Source organism: Tasmannia lanceolata, unplaced genomic scaffold (assembly GCF_043159265.1).
Source record: "Tasmannia lanceolata isolate RefF3 unplaced genomic scaffold, GAP_Taslan_0.1 ptg000018l, whole genome shotgun sequence".
Lineage (NCBI taxonomy): Eukaryota > Viridiplantae > Streptophyta > Magnoliopsida > Canellales > Winteraceae > Tasmannia > Tasmannia lanceolata.
Window position 1 is genome coordinate 6,870,539 of NW_027518695.1, and position 17,436 is coordinate 6,887,974.

The following is a 17,436-nucleotide window of genomic DNA, read 5'->3' on the forward strand; positions in this document are numbered from 1 at the left end:
CAATTTAGGTTGATTTTTTTACTAATTTGTTAGGTACCTTACCAATACGCCAAAAGCGCAAGAGCTGATTGAACATGTTAGGCAAGGCCCTTTAAACTTGTCCCATACCAGGCTGGTTCCCACCTAGTCCCATACCTAAGCACGCCCCCACTCAAGACCGTAGCATTCCACCACGCTTCTATATCCACTGTCCTCGGCGGCCTACTTTCTGACGGCTTTCACTTTGGCCTTTTTTTTGCAGGTAGCCCTCTTCACAGGTCACCCCTTCCTCGGCAGCCCCCTCTGTAGCAACTTCACTCTGGCGGCTTTCACTCTGTCTTTTTACCAGATAGCCATTTCAAAGTAGTCCTCTCCACAAGTCGTCATTTCTGTGACTCGAACACGGGACGTGGTCGTTGCTCTGATATCAAATGTCAAATGTTAGGTACCTTACCAATACTCTAAAAGCTCTAGAGCTGATGGAACAAGTTATAGATGAGGCCCGTTAAACCTGTCTCATACCAAGCTGGGTCCCACCTTGTCCCATACCTAGGTGGGCCTCCACTCAGGACCGTAACATAATTCATCCCGATTTTTATGGATTTAATCTGATTTTTTTCCAATTCAACCCAATTTTTCAACGATTCAACCTGAGTTTAGCCGATTTTTGCCCTTCTTCTTCCACTTCCTCTTCTTCTTCTTCTTCTTCTTCTGCGTCAACAGTGAAATGAAGGAAATGAAAAAAAAAATTATATAAAAATATAGGAGAAGAGGGGAAATGGTCTTTTGCACCATAAGAAGACCCTCCTAGGTCAATAAAGGAAACGTCCTGGCGTCCTGCTATCCCCAATTTTCACCCTGTTTCTGTAATTACTTTGTAAATTGCCCACGTACATGTGTGTTATGAATAAATTGATGTGGTAAATAATGGACAATAGCAGTCCAAATTAAGGCCTTGAAAATGCAGAGGGGTGGCAGCTACCTTTTTAGGAGGTTGGCATCTGAGAAAAGGGGTATGACTACTCTCCTAGGCTGCCTTTCCAATAGACTTACTCTCACATCTCATACCAAACATATCGCAGAATCCAATATTTGCTCTATGCAATGGAACCTCTGGTAATAATAGTGCAATCACTGTTTCTCTCGTGGCCAACATATTTAAAACAAAAACTAACAATATGAGAGAGAGAGAGAGAGAGAGAGCTGTATGTCACATCCATAAGTTTCACTGCCCAAGTTGTAAATTCACGGGCTTTGAAGGCCCTAAAGATTTTGGGCCTGGTTTGCTGTGCATGCGGGCCTTAGTAATAAGCCCATTGAGAATATAGGGTTAGCTTGAGCTGAATTGCAAAGCTCATTGGATGTATTTTTATCTGACACTAGTGGAATATTGGACTCAAATATTGCTTTTCATTTTGAACCCAACAATCAGTTTTGACTCAAAATCAATTCTCAAAATCCAAAACGAACAAGGCCTTAGTTTCAAATTGTGAATAGTGAAGTAAGGAAGAGTTTTGGGATTACAATATAGTATCTAATCTAGATTAACTGATAGACCCTCTTTATCTTACTTTTGGATTTAAATGAAGGAAATAATAACCCACTTGTTCTTCTCTTTATAAATAAAAAAAAATAGCACATACGAATCTTAAATAAATAGATTTACATGTATAGATGAATCTTTGTCTAAGTAAATAGTATTAGTTTTTTCATGGGGAGGAGGAAACCGTGTCAAAAAAGCAAACTTCGTATCACACATATGTTGATTGGCTCTCTGCACAATGGGAAGACAAAAAAGACTGAGAGGAATGAATGATGGAATGTGCTCTCCCTTGAGAAAACACAAGCTTCCCACCACACAAGACAAAAGTAAAAGAAAATAACGTGTTTATGTTAGATTGGAAGTCTTCAGATTAATCAAGTTTGGATGCTCAGATCAACAGAACATTGGATATGGGATAAATCTTAATTGTCTTAAGAATCTTAATTACAAAACACTAATCTAAATGAACTAAAATTGTCAATGTGGCCACCCAAAGAGAGATACCTTTAACAGTTAATTGAAAGCTTATGCTGTTTGAATGATGGATAATACTATCTTTGAATAGCACCTCCACCATTAGATTAAGATGAAAACAAGAATACAAAGGATGTAGGAAAACGCCAAAGGAAAAAACCCAAGACTGCAAAATTCCTAATGGGACCAACCCTTCAAGAACGCATGCCTATCAAGCTGACACACTCTTGGGCTCTGCTTTTCAAGCTTCCAACATGGATTCTCTTTGTCTGTACAGAACCCATCACCTCTTTCTAGGGATAGTACTTTTTTCTTAACTTTTTTTTAATGGGGCCAAGACCAAGAGAATATGGTTTCTAAGTTTATCTTTTTTGCATGGGAATTGAGGATGAAGGACAATCAAAATCTCACATCTCAATGCCATCATTGCAAAAGGAGGTGGGTAGCTTTTTCTCTTGGTTTGAGCTTTTTCGGTAGGGTTGAAGGAATGTCTCTCGCATGAGAGTTTTCTATTTCCCTTTTTCTCTACTTGTCTTGGATATTGGATTCTTCTCAATGAATGGGAATGACTGTGAAATCAAAGGGTGAAATTAAAGACAAAAGCTACACGTGATAGATATGGGCTTTTCTACACTCTACTGTTGTTTGCTAAGCCATGGCCTAACTTTCTTTTTCTTGTTGCTAATTAATAGGCTTCAAATTACATTGTGGTAATTGATACTTCCACCCTCTTTTTTGTTCAACATTTACTAAAACTGGCTAAATTTCCCCCCTTTTGTTATCATTTTTCAGAAGACAAATAAAAGGGGTGGAAATATTGGAAAAGAGGGTGAGAATATCATTTGCCTGACATTATAAACAGACCTTGCTGTTCCACTCTTTTATAAGTATTTTGGTAATAGCACACCCTAATCAAACACTTTATGTGATCGGCTATTGATAGCTTTTTAGTAATGTTGGCAGCCTTTGGTGACTAATTAGAAAAGTGTAAGTAAAGATAGGATGTGAGTGTCAATTTTTTAGTAAAAAGGCTTGCATAAACCCTACTTTCACCTACTAGTACTACTCTCCCACAAACTATGTTGCATGGGTACGGATACGAGAGTCAGATTTTAACAAGGGTATCGTATGGCAAATCCTATTAACATGTGATGATTATAAATTTGTTACAATAATTAGATAAAAAATTACTTAAAGTATTGGATTCCGTCATGTAATAAAAGGTATATACCATCATAAACGCCCTCATTAGTATGTCGTGATAGGGGGGTTAAAAGAAGCTGTAGCTTCCTTCAAAACCTTTACGTGCCCTAAACGCCCTATAATTTCATTCTATAATTAGAGTTCGGAGGTATTAGGCACAAGTCCTGCTTGATTGAAGATCCGTTAATTAGAAGGAATCCGGCATTCGGGTAATTGTGAATTCAAAAGGGTAAATGTGGGAGCCGGTTTTTTCGGGAGTCTACAGTAAAACACAAATGAAAATAGAAAGAACTTGAAAACAATAATTTTAAAAGAAATGCGCAGTCATGTTATAAGATAAGCTCATTTTTATCCCCTTACCGAGCAAGGTCGCACTGAGACTGAGAACGCCAACGGAACACTCTCTTACCCCCACTGACCAGCTAGTGTGCAATGAATAGTACTAAATGAAAATAGAAAGAACTAATGCTAATACTCTCAAGTAACTTGTTCAATGACTTTCAATTGAATCTTAGTTATTAGAGAGCCTACCTTATAGTACAGAATCACTACAAAGAAGAATAGTCTCTCAACAGGGTTCTCAATGATAAGTCACCAAAACACTTAGAAGACATAAAACACTGACAAAGAGTATGTCAAAAATTGTATCAAGCAGTCAATAACGAACCTAAAGGAGTATTAATGAAATCTTGGTCCTCAAATATTAAGAACTGTCCTGTAAAATAATTATAACAGCAAATAATAATCTAGCGCGGCAGCATCAGTCTATATTACACCTTTGCGTTTGAACTGAATGGGTGTAGGTCGGAATCAATCTATAATACAATTCCCAATCCTCTTCCATTAGCTGCAAATCCATGAATATTAATGGAGGAAAACCAGGTCGTGGAAGGACTTTAATACGTTTGCAGGCTAAAACCCATCAAAGTCTCCAGCTTTTTTTTCAGGCTGAAACCTGAAAGTTAGTAGAAAATGAACCTAATCCAAAATTTAAAAGCGAATGAGAAGCCTAATCATCCCCTGGCCAACGCTCCTTCCTGCCCAATAACTGAACAGGAGGCTTTTGTTTTCCATCAGATCTTCTTACAACCCTACCCTGGTCAAGGTGGGGAACAATTCTTAGTGGGTGGGCTTCCGTATTGAACACCCACTCGTCGAAGGAGATGAATGAAGGTGGCGAGAATAGAAGATACAGATATTTGAGTGTTTCTGCAAGGAAGAAGCTTTGCATCATATCGTCTTTATCACCAGTGTTAACCTGAGCATCCAAAAATCATAAGTGAACACAGGAGCTACTAGCAGAAATGCAGAAGGGTAGAAGTGTGAATTTTTCCACCAACTGTAGCCCTGCTTGTTCCCATCTGGCTTAATGTGTCTTTTAGCAAAATAAACAACATATTTTGCATCTAAAATATAAAATAACCAGAAACTAATGGACAATGTATACAAGAAGCAGTTGCAGTAAAATGGAAAAAATCCAAAAGATGCATTAATATATAAATATTTTTCATAAAAGCATAAAATATAGAAAATTGGCAGAATAGGGCAGCCAGTGCACAAGGCTCCCGCCATTGCGGGGTCTGGGGAGGGCTAGATGTACGCAGCCTTACCCCTGCTTTGCAGAGAGGCTGTTTCCGTGACTCGAACCCGTGACCACTAGGTCACAATGGAGCAACCTTACCGTTGCACCAAGGCCCGCCCTAAGAAAATGGGCAGAATAGAATAGATGTGAATTAAAACCATATATAAATGCTATACAATCGGCCATGCATTTATGAATATGGATAATATATTGTCTCATCTTAGAAATGACGAAAATGTAACTAAAACTGATGTGATTCAGGAGTCCATGATTAGGATTTTATGTGGGCATGTTGCCATTAAAAATAAAGGATTTTATGTGGACATGTCTTATTTCTTTTATTTAGGATTTATTTTAGTATTTTATTGTATTTTGGCTAGCCTAGATGTGGGGGGTGTCCACATTCATTTACGGCCCACTACCCAAGCCTAATATCCATCACTTAAACCGTTAAATTTTTTTATATCCTATTGGTTAATACCATGGCCCACTACTTATTTTCCTTTACCCTCTCTTAAATCCCTTCCCATTTACCATATTGGCTAGCCTTTGAACTCACCACTTAACCTAAAAGAACCCCCTTATAAAATTCTAACACCCCTCCAAAAACAAAACAAAGGAAGTTCTGTGAAATAAAAAAAATGGAAGCCCCCTCGTGCGTCAAGGTTCCCCCTCCTCCTTTCTCCCCTCACTTTACTCATCTCTCTCCTGATTATTCTCCATTCTCACATCTTTTAAGTTGTCTCCTCTCTCTCAACACCCGCTCCCTTCTACTCCTCTCTGTCACCCCCCATGGTTGGGTTCATAAGCCACTCCCTTCTACTCCTCTCTCATCCTAGGGTTGGGTTCATAAGCCGCCCCCTCGTACTCTCCTCTCTCAGCCACCCGCTTCGGTTGGGTTCATAAGATTCCCCTTCTACCTCCATCTTTCTCCTTTCTTGATCTTAATTTCTTTCTTAGTCTTGATTCCTTTGTTAATCTTGATTTTCGATTCTTTTCTCTCTTCATCTTGGTTGTGAACACTTATTTCACTCTCCGGCTTGCTACACTTGATCTTATTCACTCTCTGGCTTGCTTTCTTACCCTTCTTGAAAAATTGCCCGCAACGGATGATCAAGGCATGAAGCCCGGCAAACCTTATCATATACTAATTCCATTTTCGTTTTCCTATAATCTCTTTCCCTCGCAATCTCACCCTTTGTACCTTCCCCTTCCTTTCTACATACCCACCCATTTTCGATCAGTTTTTCCACCCCAACTTAACCCAATCAGCCATACCCTTGGCACTCGTACACCATACCCTGATCCTTTCATCACCCCCTTATTACCTTAGCCCATTAGCATGGTTTGGGGCATAGTTAGGTTTTTTTACAAATCTGATTTTCTAGGATAGATTTGACTGAAATATGATTTTTTTTATTTATTAGACAGATATTTTCGCTTTTGGAGATTATTATGTGGAACATAATTTGGATGAATTTAGTTTCTTCGATGGTTGAACTCTAAAGCTTAGAATTTCTTTGGAAACCCTTGCTGAATTTGATTATTGATATTTTGTTTACGCTGATTTGGGAATGCATGTTGCTCTTTTTATTGAATTAGAGCTCATATTATGCTCTAAAATTCCAAAAATTAATCATGTGAACCCCTTATGTTTGCACCAAAAACTATGGTTATCTCTTAAGACGTCATGTGGTACAAAACTAATGGAATGGGGCCAATCCTCCTGGACTTACACTGAGTTCAAACTCCATTTTGCAGGAAACAGCATCTTCCTTTAAAATCATATATGGATAACACTGCAATTCCCCTATGTTTTAATTTTTTTTTCTTGTAATAGAAAAAAGCCAAACATGGTTATGGTGCTCACTTTAAAATTCAAAGTTATCTGAGAACAGAGTTTGTACTAACTTGAAAGTTGAAACCAAGGGATCACTTTGGTGAAAGACGCTAATTGGATGGTTAGATAAAGTTTTCAAAAGGATGTACAATTTTGTCGAAGCATTTACAAACATACATACAGATGCACGACCATTTTGTTAGAATAAGCAAATATATAAAGAGAAAAGAGTTCCTACACCATAGTGTAGATAACTTATCTACACCCTAGGCTTAAAATACAGTGGGGGGCCACATTTTTTGGGTGATCCAAAGCATTCATTTGATGAACCCTCACATAGATAGGGTGTGCCCCAAAAATCAGCTCCATAGGATCATCTCAACCCTACGATTTGTGTAAAAATGGACGTGTATAAACCTTCACAAATCTGTCCATTTTTTTCCTCCATAGTTCGAAGGGTTAGGATGATCTTATGGAGCTGATTTTTTGGGCACACCCTATCTATGTGAGGGCTCATCAAATGAATGCTTTGGATCACCCAAACAAAGTGGCCACCACTTGATTTTAAGCCTAGGGTGTAGATAAGTTATCTACACTAGGGTGTAGGAACTCTTTTCTCATATATAAAATGGCATATGAAGAGATCAATAAATGAGGTCTGAGAAATACATACATCTCTCAATCCAACATATCCTGAATCTATTCGAGAGTTCTTTTCAAATGCTTGGAATATGTTCCAACCCCATTCTTGGTATGTTTTGTTCCCAGTAAAACGCCAGAGGTACACAAGTGATTCGACTGTCTCCGGCCTCAATATGTTCCATGACGTCCCAACACTCATGTCCTGCAATTAGGTTTGGGAAATTATGCCGGCACACTCAGAAAATGATCTTGTGACAGAACCATGACAAAAAGGAGAATATCTAACCTCTCCGGTGTGAAAGTGGTAGTTTTCCCCAGCCAATTTTGTTGGAGTCGACTGATAGAAATTATAACAAGTCCATGCAAGCTACACATGGAAGAACACCTTTTAATTAAATAAAAAATAATAAAGTACACACAGGTAAAGGCAAGTCCAGAGCTATCGAGGAAAGCAAATGATCTACGTTTTACATCAGCAATAAAATGTGTACGTTGGGGAAAGGTGCATATATCTAATTGGTCAAAAGATTTTAGGGGCAACTACAAATTTTCTTGGCATTCCAAGTAAGAAAAAAAGCCAATTACAACAACGTAGATAATTTTAAGATGAGCTAGTGGCAGAGAAGTGGGTTTTTGCATGGCTGAAATCAAGAAGTGCGTGCAAGGGAGGGCCATACAACATGTTTTAATATGCAATAAAAAATTAAGGAAATAATATTTTCATTCCCTTGTTTTGATCATGGCACTACTCACTTTATTAAACAATATTCTGATTGGATGTCTATATATATTTGGGAATTAACAGCCTTTAACAGCTAATTGGAAAAGCATATAATAAGAGTGTCATAATTAAACAAAGGAGAGTGGATTTCATTTCCAAAAAGTAACATAAAAATAGTAAAAACGGGAGAGCGCATGCAAAAAACAATGAACCAAGAAAAATCATATTACATTGTTGAATATATTAGTAAAAAAGAAAAGACAAGCTGGGTTGTGCAATTATTAAAACACCGTAGTCCCAACATCACTAGCCTAAAATTATATATATATATATATATATGAGGAATATGTTCGTGCGCTCAAACTCTAATAGGAAATGGTGCGCTTGAGTATACCAATCACATGGGTCCCACAATTTCTGTGAGGATCCAAACCATTCATTTGCAAGGCCCTATCATAGATAGGGTGTGTACCAAAAATCAGCTCCATTGAATCATCCTAACCCCTCCAAAAGTGGAGGGCAAAAATGGGCAGATTTGTGGTCTGTCTATTTTGACCTCCACAAATGGATGGGTTAGGATGATCCTATGGAGCTGATTTTTTGTACACACCCTATCTATGTAAGGCCCTTTCTAGTGAATGCTTTGGATCATCCTAACAATGTGGGCCTCATTGGTTTGAGAGCTCAAGCTCACCATAAGGTTCCAACGCTCAAGCTCACAATCCTTTTCCTCTATATATATATATATATATATATATATATATATATATATTGCATTGCATTATGTATATCAAATTAAACATGGATACGACTTCGTGCAGTGATCATATATTCTTCTCGAGTCCTCTATACCATTGTATCCTTTTTCCATTTGTAACAAAGTTATTACTTATTTCGTTTGATAGAAAAATGAATACCTCCTTTGCAAGAGACAAAAATTTCTCTGAATTTTCAGAGTCGTAACCAAATGATCCTAAAGCCAGCATCCCAGGAACAAAGCATGCTAATTCATCCATCTGCATATATTAGAAAATAATGCACTTCATCTCAAAAAAAAAAGGAAAATAATGCACTCAAACCTCCAAATGATTATATTAGAATGGCCTCAAGAATAATCATTTTCAGCACTCAAACTAGAAACTACCTTGTCAGACAGAGAATCACCAGTTTTCTCACATATGTACGTGAAAGATGATGGTGTGGTTTTTCGAACCAAGCTGAGCAAACCTTGCATTGATGTCTCCCACATTTGTCTGTTTCAAATAGTTGACTAGATAAGTGCTTATTTCATCATAGCTAGTTCTCTAAAAGCAGAACCCCAAACCAGAAAGTTATCCCGGTAAACATGAGTCAACTGTTGCTATCAAGTTCTTTTTTTTCATAACGGAATGAGTAGTATGATACAGTAAAACATTACTTTCCAATTCAAATGGGTAATTTCTGACCTATAATGCTTCACGGACTCAGATTTGTTCCCTTGTATCCAAGCTTTGAGCAAATATTCATAAAAGCTGAAGGAGGACAACCATCAGAATTAACAATTATTTAGGCATGACAAATGAAGTTACATTTTTTTTTTGAATGGTGATAAATGAAGTTACATTTAATAAAGCAACTGACGAACAAGAGAATACTTCTATTAAATATTATGCAATGAACCAAAATAACCAATTCCATAAAGCTGCAGAACTGCCAAATGCATTCTGAGCGACCAAAAAGAAAGGTCATGTTCACAGTAGAACTGAATACAATCTGCCAAAAAATGGCACTTAATTACTTACTAAATGAATATGCAGCCATGAAGATAAGATGAAGACTAATAATATGAATATAGGAAGTAACCAGCATAGAGTCCTCAAGAAGGCAAGAACACTGGTATTTATGGACTGATAAATGGACAACAAGGGTACTTTACTGAGACAAAATACTAAGAATGAGAAAAAGAAACGAATCTTAAATCCATAGAAAGATATGTTGATTATGATTAACAAATGGGAAAAAAGAAACTACCCTGCAACTGGAATGGAGCTTTGGCATGCATTTCTCCAAATGGGACTCTATTGACAAAGACGCCAACAACAAAAAAATGTCAAAATGCCAATGGAAAAACATGGGCAAATAAATGCTTCAAATGCGCTATCTACATACAAAGGCAGGAAAAATGTATGGTCTGTTGAGTCACTCTACTAAGTTGAGTGAGATGCTTTATATAGAGAGTAACTTTGTCTGAACTGATCACAGAGTAACTTCACTAGTTTCTGAGCGATTTACATTGACTATTTGATTCCTGAATCAACTTGAAAGTAGGGGTGCAACTCGGGTCGGGTTCAACCTGAAAAAAAAGTCAAGGTTGGGTGTGGTTTGGGTTCGGGTTGGGTTTTCCTAACCCGGGTTGAGTTCGGGTCGGGTTCGGGTTGAGGGTTAGGGCAACCCGACCTAAGTGAAACCCAACATTTTTTTTATTTTTAGTTTTTAGCAAGCTTAAAACTCAGGTTGGGTGGGGTTGGAACTCAGGTCGGGTTCAGGTTGGAAAAAGGGGTTGAACCTCATCCGGTTGGAACTCGGGTCGGGTTCTGGTTGAGTAAATGGCTCCTCGGGCCAGGTTCGGGTTGGCCTCAACCTGACCCAACCCAACCCGAGTTGCACCCCTACTTGGAAGATTTTCCAATCATATCTTGTTGTCTAGTAGTTTAACAAACTCACTAATATTTATTTTCCACATGCATAGCATACACTCTTGGAAGGAAGGCTGAAGCTTTCTATAGTTGTATTGACTCTTTGTGCATGCCCACCTAGCTATACTGATACAACATAGATAGCAGGTGCTCCTTTCAATCAGCTTGTAATTCTTGAAACAAAAAATAGCCCCATTTGATGGGAAATGTCAATTTCTTTCTATTTCATCAATCACTATATCCAGCTAGCTCCTGTGGAAATCCAGCTTCCAGCATGATTTTTTTGAAGTACGTCTAGCTAATGCAACCCCAAATAGCTTTAAGCATAACTTAGCTGTGACAAGTTAGGATGCAGTTGGAGATAATGACAGGCTAGGATTGATAGAGAAAGAATTCAAACTAAATGCCGCTCCATGATTCAAATTTTAGCAGTTAAAAACATAAAATAGATGAGATCACTATCATTTATCGAGACTCGAGTAAACAGAAGTAAACCACGGAGACAACGTCATAATCAATCCGGTATTTGCTAAATCCAAGTAAACTGTATAGATACATCCATCCAAATAATGTTAGTACCTATCACCCATGGCACCAAATGTAATTGTGGAGTATGAGCTTGCTCCTGAGTGAGGATTAATATAGATTGGGAGCAAACCATCACTGGGGAAGGTTTTATGAAGTTGTGTGATCACATTCTCCACCTGAAACAGAAATTAGGCAAATTTTCCATCTTAATGCAAACAATTGATTAAATGAATTGTAATAAATACTGAAACAACGAAAAGGAAAAAAGAAGAGGAGAAGAAGAAATGGAAGAGAGGAGAAGGGATGAGAAATGGGAGAAGAAAGTGAAGAAACGTTTCATGTGGATAGAAACCCTAACCCATGAAAGCTTTATATATAGTGGGGAAAACCCATACCCAAGAAATGGGCCCCACGCTTATAATAAGTCACTTAAGTTGTAACTTAAATGAATTTAACGTGTAATTACATTATCACGGAAAACCCAAACCCACGAAAATGGGATCCACTATCATAATAAGTCACTTAAGTTGTAACTTAAATGAATTTAATGTGTAATTACATTATCACCCCTACTTTAAAGACAAGAGACATAAATAGAAATTAAACTAACAAATCTGTGGGCCCTAATCAAAAGCAAATACTAATCACGTCTTCAACACTACCCATCAAGTTGGAGCATATATGTCGTATATGCCTAACTTGAACTGAATCTTTTCTGAGTTGAACTCTATTGAGACCCTTGGTGAACATATCAGCAAGTTGACAGGAGGACCTTACGAATGGAGTAGAGACAATCTATTTCAATATGTTCCGTCCTTTCATGAAAATCGGATTGTTGGTAGTGGACATTGTATAGCCACAATATCTCAGTTTTTCCTCCGCTGAAACTTTGATCTTTCCACAATAACCCCTCCAACACAAACCTCTTACATAAAGATCCTGGCATTTCTTCCTTCCAAATATCCTCAAATAAGCACAAATAAGAGAATCCTAAACTCCTGGCACTAACACACCAGCCAGGGCCCCAGCAACCTAATAGCTTCAAATGCATTGTTTGTGTGCGTAAATGTGAAAGAGCACATGGACAACTATTTAGACCCTTATATGAACATTGAAATAGATGAACAAGTGCAAATATAGGAATATTATGAATCTTTCAACATTAATCAACCATGTAAGACATTTAAATATCAAAAGTATAGTCAAAAGAAACCTTCTCCTGGTACTTCGGATCACCTGTCCTCTGAGATAGAGCAATAAATTCCAGCTGCTCAGTGCCAGAATCTGCAAGGATACTGTCACCCTGAGAACACAAAAAACTATAAACATTGATTAAAAAATCCAAGTGGAAATGCACATGACACAGAACATAAAGTGCATAATGTTACTATTAGATTAACTGAATAGATAATAACGCGACACCCCCCCCCCCCCCCCCCACACACACACACAAAAAGAAAGAAAGAAAATAAAAAAAGAATTACAAGCACTGTTGAAGTGGTAGATAGCGGAAGATGCAATTCTACTAAGGAAATCCATCTTACAAACATAAAAAGAAGGGATTTGCTAGGGACCACAGCAGAAGGCATTTCTCGGAACGGCTGTTGCATGAGAGAGTGGCCACCTTGGATGAATTAATGAATAAGCCAAAATCTTAGCCTATGTGGGTGCTCTCATGCAGCAGCCGCTCTGAGAAATTCCTTATGCAATGGTTCCTAGGAAATCCCTAAAAAGAAATCAATAGGCTAATCAAGAACACTAGGCATCCATGGATTTCAACTGTAAGACATTTAAAAACTACCCGATTTTACAAGAAAAAAGGAATCCCACATCAAGGTAACTCTAGTTCTTCAAATTTACGCTGCAAAGAACAACCAAGCCCATCAAAGACATGTAGCACTTGAAGCTATCCACAAAATACTATTGAATGGTCATGTTGTGAAGGTTGATGGCCATGACTCGAAATCAAAATGGAATCGACTTATTTCCAGGTCATCCTCTTACTTCTTGTTCTTCTTCTTCTTTGGCCTCTAATGGACTGGTTTTATCTTTTCCCTTTCTTTTTAAACATGTAAATAGTTATTTCTTATTTCTTTTAGGTTTTTTTCTGTATTTTTTCTTTTCTTTCTCCTTTTTTTCCTCTTCTTCGTCATTTTATTATTTATAAAGGCCAATGAAAATACTATAATTACGAAGTGTTACGCAGCAAGGTCACACTATCCAAAATGAAAAACATGAGCAGTGCATGTCTAAGTGCAATGCTACAAAATAAGACAAACTGATAAATATAAGCATTGTCAATGAAATAGCTACAAATTAACCTAGTAAGGAAGTTCAAAAATTACAGCTGTCCATCCGGGATTGTGTGCATGTCCATTTGCCAAGTTAATCATATTATAGGGAATTCCTGATGCTGTATTCCATGCAGGCAGCAACCTATCTGCAATATCTTTAGCCTTTTCAAGAAATAATTTGTCCCCTGAGAGATCATACGTGCTTAGAAGTCCACCAACGACTCTGAAATTCATTGTAATAGAGACATCAAGTAAGCATAAGCAGCATACATAGAATACAAACATCTTTTTCTTTGAATTGATGTTACAAAAATGGCCATTAGGCATTACAAGGCTTCCTCCCATCAAGAAGAATACAAATTTGAGAATGACCATACAATTAAACCTTGTAACGCAACCTTATGGTTGTCTCAAAAACGCTAGCATCATAGTCCTTGTTGAAATCCAATGAATTTGAAACCCACCTAGCATAAAGCAACAACAACAATCAACATCAAAACAAAGGATGTTAACAACAATTATCCAACCACCAAAAAAAGTGATCCAATTATTTAAGAATTGGTTTTGAGGTTGTTGTGACCAGGCTCTAAATTTCGGCTTTGGTCACCATGGAAATGGAAACGTTTCGATTTCAGTTGAAAAAATCGATGGAACTTCTTTTAATCACGGAAATGTATGGAGGTAAACTATGCTAGAATAAGCACATATACAAACTTAGAAACCATCATATAAGCAAGACAATCATTCATATAGATTTAATAGCATTGAACATCTAGTGACATGCGTGTTCAGTACATATCACATTTCACATGTAAGACAATCATTCATATAGATTTAATAACATCAAACATCTAGTGACATGCGTGAAGTACATATCACATTTCACATGTAATTCATATAAATAATTATATAATCTATACCCAATATTCCACATGCAATTCGTACAAGGGCGCTGATAAATTCCCCCTATAAGATCCTCATTCGCCCCCATATTACAAGCTGAGGAAAACATCCGGTAACCCTTACTGGTAGCACAAAGCTCCCACCACAGCTGCCTCAAACCTTTTCCTCTTCTCGACAGCCATTTTCCCCCTCAGCTCTGAACACCATAAACTATTCTTCAACACCATTCAAAAATGAAAATACACTCAAAAGAATGCAATAATACAAGGACACACCCCCTCATTTAATCTGTAGAGAGAAATCCATATCAATAATCAGATTCAAAAAGCCCCCAAAACCAACCAAACACCAAAGTCACTACTCCAATAGAATCCCCTAAAATCAAAGCAAAAGAGGGAGAAAATGCAGATGGTCCTGGTGCAGTCAGACCAAAGGAAACAGATGGATGAAAGGAATTTCACAAAAGGGTGATTCCGTCAAAGGATAAGAAGTGGGTGTTTTAGTGATAGATGAAGCATGGGAGAGACATTTAGCCTATGGAGATGAGATGAAGAAGGGGAAGATGGAGAAGGATATGATTTTGCAGTAGTTGAGGATGGAAAAGAAGATGGAAGATGATGGAGAATGAGATGCATATAAGATGATGGAATTGAGGCCGAGTAGATCGAAATGCATGCGGCCTTCTTGGGGATGCAGCACGAGATTGGGTTTCTCTGCGGTATGCGTCCAGCGAGAGGCGATGGAGAAAAGGAAAGGGGGGAAAAATAATGGTCCGTGTGTGTGTGTGTGTGTGTGTGTGTGTGTATATAGAGAGAGAGAGAGAAAGTTGACAGGTTGTAATCTACACAACCGGTAAAGGGGACGAATGAGGAAATTCTGGGGTGGGGGCGAATTTGTCATTGCCCTTCATATAAATATAATTATGTAATACATATTGATGTAGTATACCATTAATGAACCTACGATTTGGGTTTCAATGTGCATTGGTTTTGGTATCATTTCGGTGGGGATGGAAATGAAAACATTTTGGTCATTTCGTATAGTTTTTTTTTTTTTTTTTGATGACATAGGGTCATGTGTCATAAAAAAATGCTTTTGGAAACAGCCTCTCTGCAAAGCAGAGGTAAGGCTGCGTACATCTAGCCCTCCCCAGACCCCGCAATGGCGGGAGCCTCGTGCACTGGGCCGCTCTTTTTTTTTTATGACATAGGGTATCCCCACCCCAATTTTTAGGGCGGGACTATTCCCTTCGGATACGCACAATCTCCCATAAACCACACGCATCAGCGTATAGATTTCAATGAAAATTTAAAACCATGGTTGTGAGTACATATTTTAGAATAACTTGAAGCAATGCCCCAGGTATACATAAAGGAAACCCATTTATCAAGGAAAAAAGATGTAAGAAAACCCAAATGGCTGCCATTTCAAGTTGATGACAACCTTTTTTATTGAACGGAATCTTAGAAGACATTCAATGTAAGCTTTTATTTCTGAAGCGATACAAGATTAAATCATTTTTTATAAAGGAAAAAGAAGAGGCTAAGTCTAAGACAAGAAAACTTCAATACAAAAATTTGGCACTTACTCCCTTGCTTTTTGGAACTGCTTATCTAGACCCATTATGTATAATGTATCAAGCGAGTCTACTAGTGTTGCTCCAAGCCCACCAAAACTATCAACACCATTCTTTGACTGTGGCTGGAAGAAAAGATACAGAACATATTGGTATCCCAACAAATAAGCACAATTTATCCAACTTCCCCATGTCATAAGACATCAAAATGTAAATAAAAAAAGATGCAATGAAAATAACTAGTGTGAAAAAAAATAACAATGAACGAAAAAAAAAATAACAATGAAAGAGAAAAAGGATAATTACATATATGACGATATCTTCAAAATAAAATTAGCAAACCTGAAGTTCATCTTTGCCCCATGCATATTTCTCATATGAGGTCCACGCATGAAGCATTGCTTCTTTGACTCTCTCTCTTCGCTGATTGTCGATGGGATCATCAGGAACAAGGTTCCTCTTAGTGGGTTCCCTAAATTGGCCAGTGAAAGGGATGTTTTCTCTCCCATCACCCAAAAAGTTATTTAAATCTTGCAACTACAGTATTTTACAGATCATCAGTTGGTAATGCTTAACCAGATTATTTGAAACAAAAAGAACAGTCAAAATTTTCTATGATGTATTTAAATCCTATTCTCATACATCAGATGAATATAAAATATACAATTTCGCACAACTTGCCTGATTCTGCAGTCGGGCCAGTTCTTCATTTAACTTGGAAATCTCTATCTGAAAATAAATATGAAGCCAGTTAATATGCCCATGGCTCTACCACTCTCCCTCGCCATTGGGTAAGTTAACATTCGAGGAAAAAAAATTCACGGTAGCCAAAAAAAAGCCCTAAAAGAATAGGCAAAAGGAAAGACATAGAAAGGCAAAAAAAAAGAAGGAACAAATAGACCAACCTCGTGCTCTCTGGATAGAGATTGACGATCCCAGAAGACAAATGTCAAAACAACGAAACCAATGAAGAGGAATGACAACCGTTTTGGGCGTTTGAGGTAATACGATGGCTGAAGATATCGCCACAGACTAGAGGAAGATCGGACCCGAGCCATCCAAGCTTCTAAAATAAAAAATAAAAAAATGTCGCCTTCAATTCAAATGGATTTTGTGAAGAAAATAAGGGCCGATCCCCCGCCCATTTATTAGTGTTAAGAGAGAGAATCGCTTTGAAGGAATTTCTTGTGAGTGAGAAATACTGTATACAGGACGGGTAAGAAAAAAGAAAAGGAAGGAACTCGAGTATCGGAGGTTAGGTGGTTCAAGTGCAAAAGAAGAACGTAGAGGACGCGCTTTGACTTAGAGTACGCAACTCATGGAGGGCCTAACGAAAACTACCTATATATCAATGTGATTTGCAACGGTAAAGAATCTAGATTGGACGATCTTAGCCGTTGGATTAATGAACATTGTTCGTAATAAAAATGGGCAGTGATAACTTCTAATACACCCCCTTTTAACTGAAATCATTTG

The 17,436-nt window shown here is 37.8% G+C and overlaps 1 protein-coding gene across 1 annotated transcript; it reads right to left on the reverse strand.

Moving 5' to 3' along the window:
• Nucleotides 1–3,685: 3,685 nt before the first annotated feature.
• LOC143851206 (mannosyl-oligosaccharide 1,2-alpha-mannosidase MNS1-like) lies at nt 3,686–17,262 on the reverse strand. Its single transcript, XM_077360549.1, has 14 exons — nt 16,866–17,262; nt 16,642–16,689; nt 16,303–16,497; nt 15,973–16,085; nt 13,880–13,945; nt 13,533–13,704; nt 12,401–12,490; nt 11,239–11,363; nt 9,430–9,495; nt 9,129–9,237; nt 8,902–9,000; nt 7,550–7,630; nt 7,295–7,465; nt 3,686–4,457 (listed from the first exon to the last, which is right to left on the reverse strand). The coding sequence occupies exons 1-14, from the start codon at nt 17,016–17,018 to the stop codon at nt 4,209–4,211; spliced, it is 1,737 nt and encodes a 578-aa protein (XP_077216664.1). The 5' UTR covers nt 17,019–17,262; the 3' UTR covers nt 3,686–4,208.
• Nucleotides 17,263–17,436: the final 174 nt, after the last annotated feature.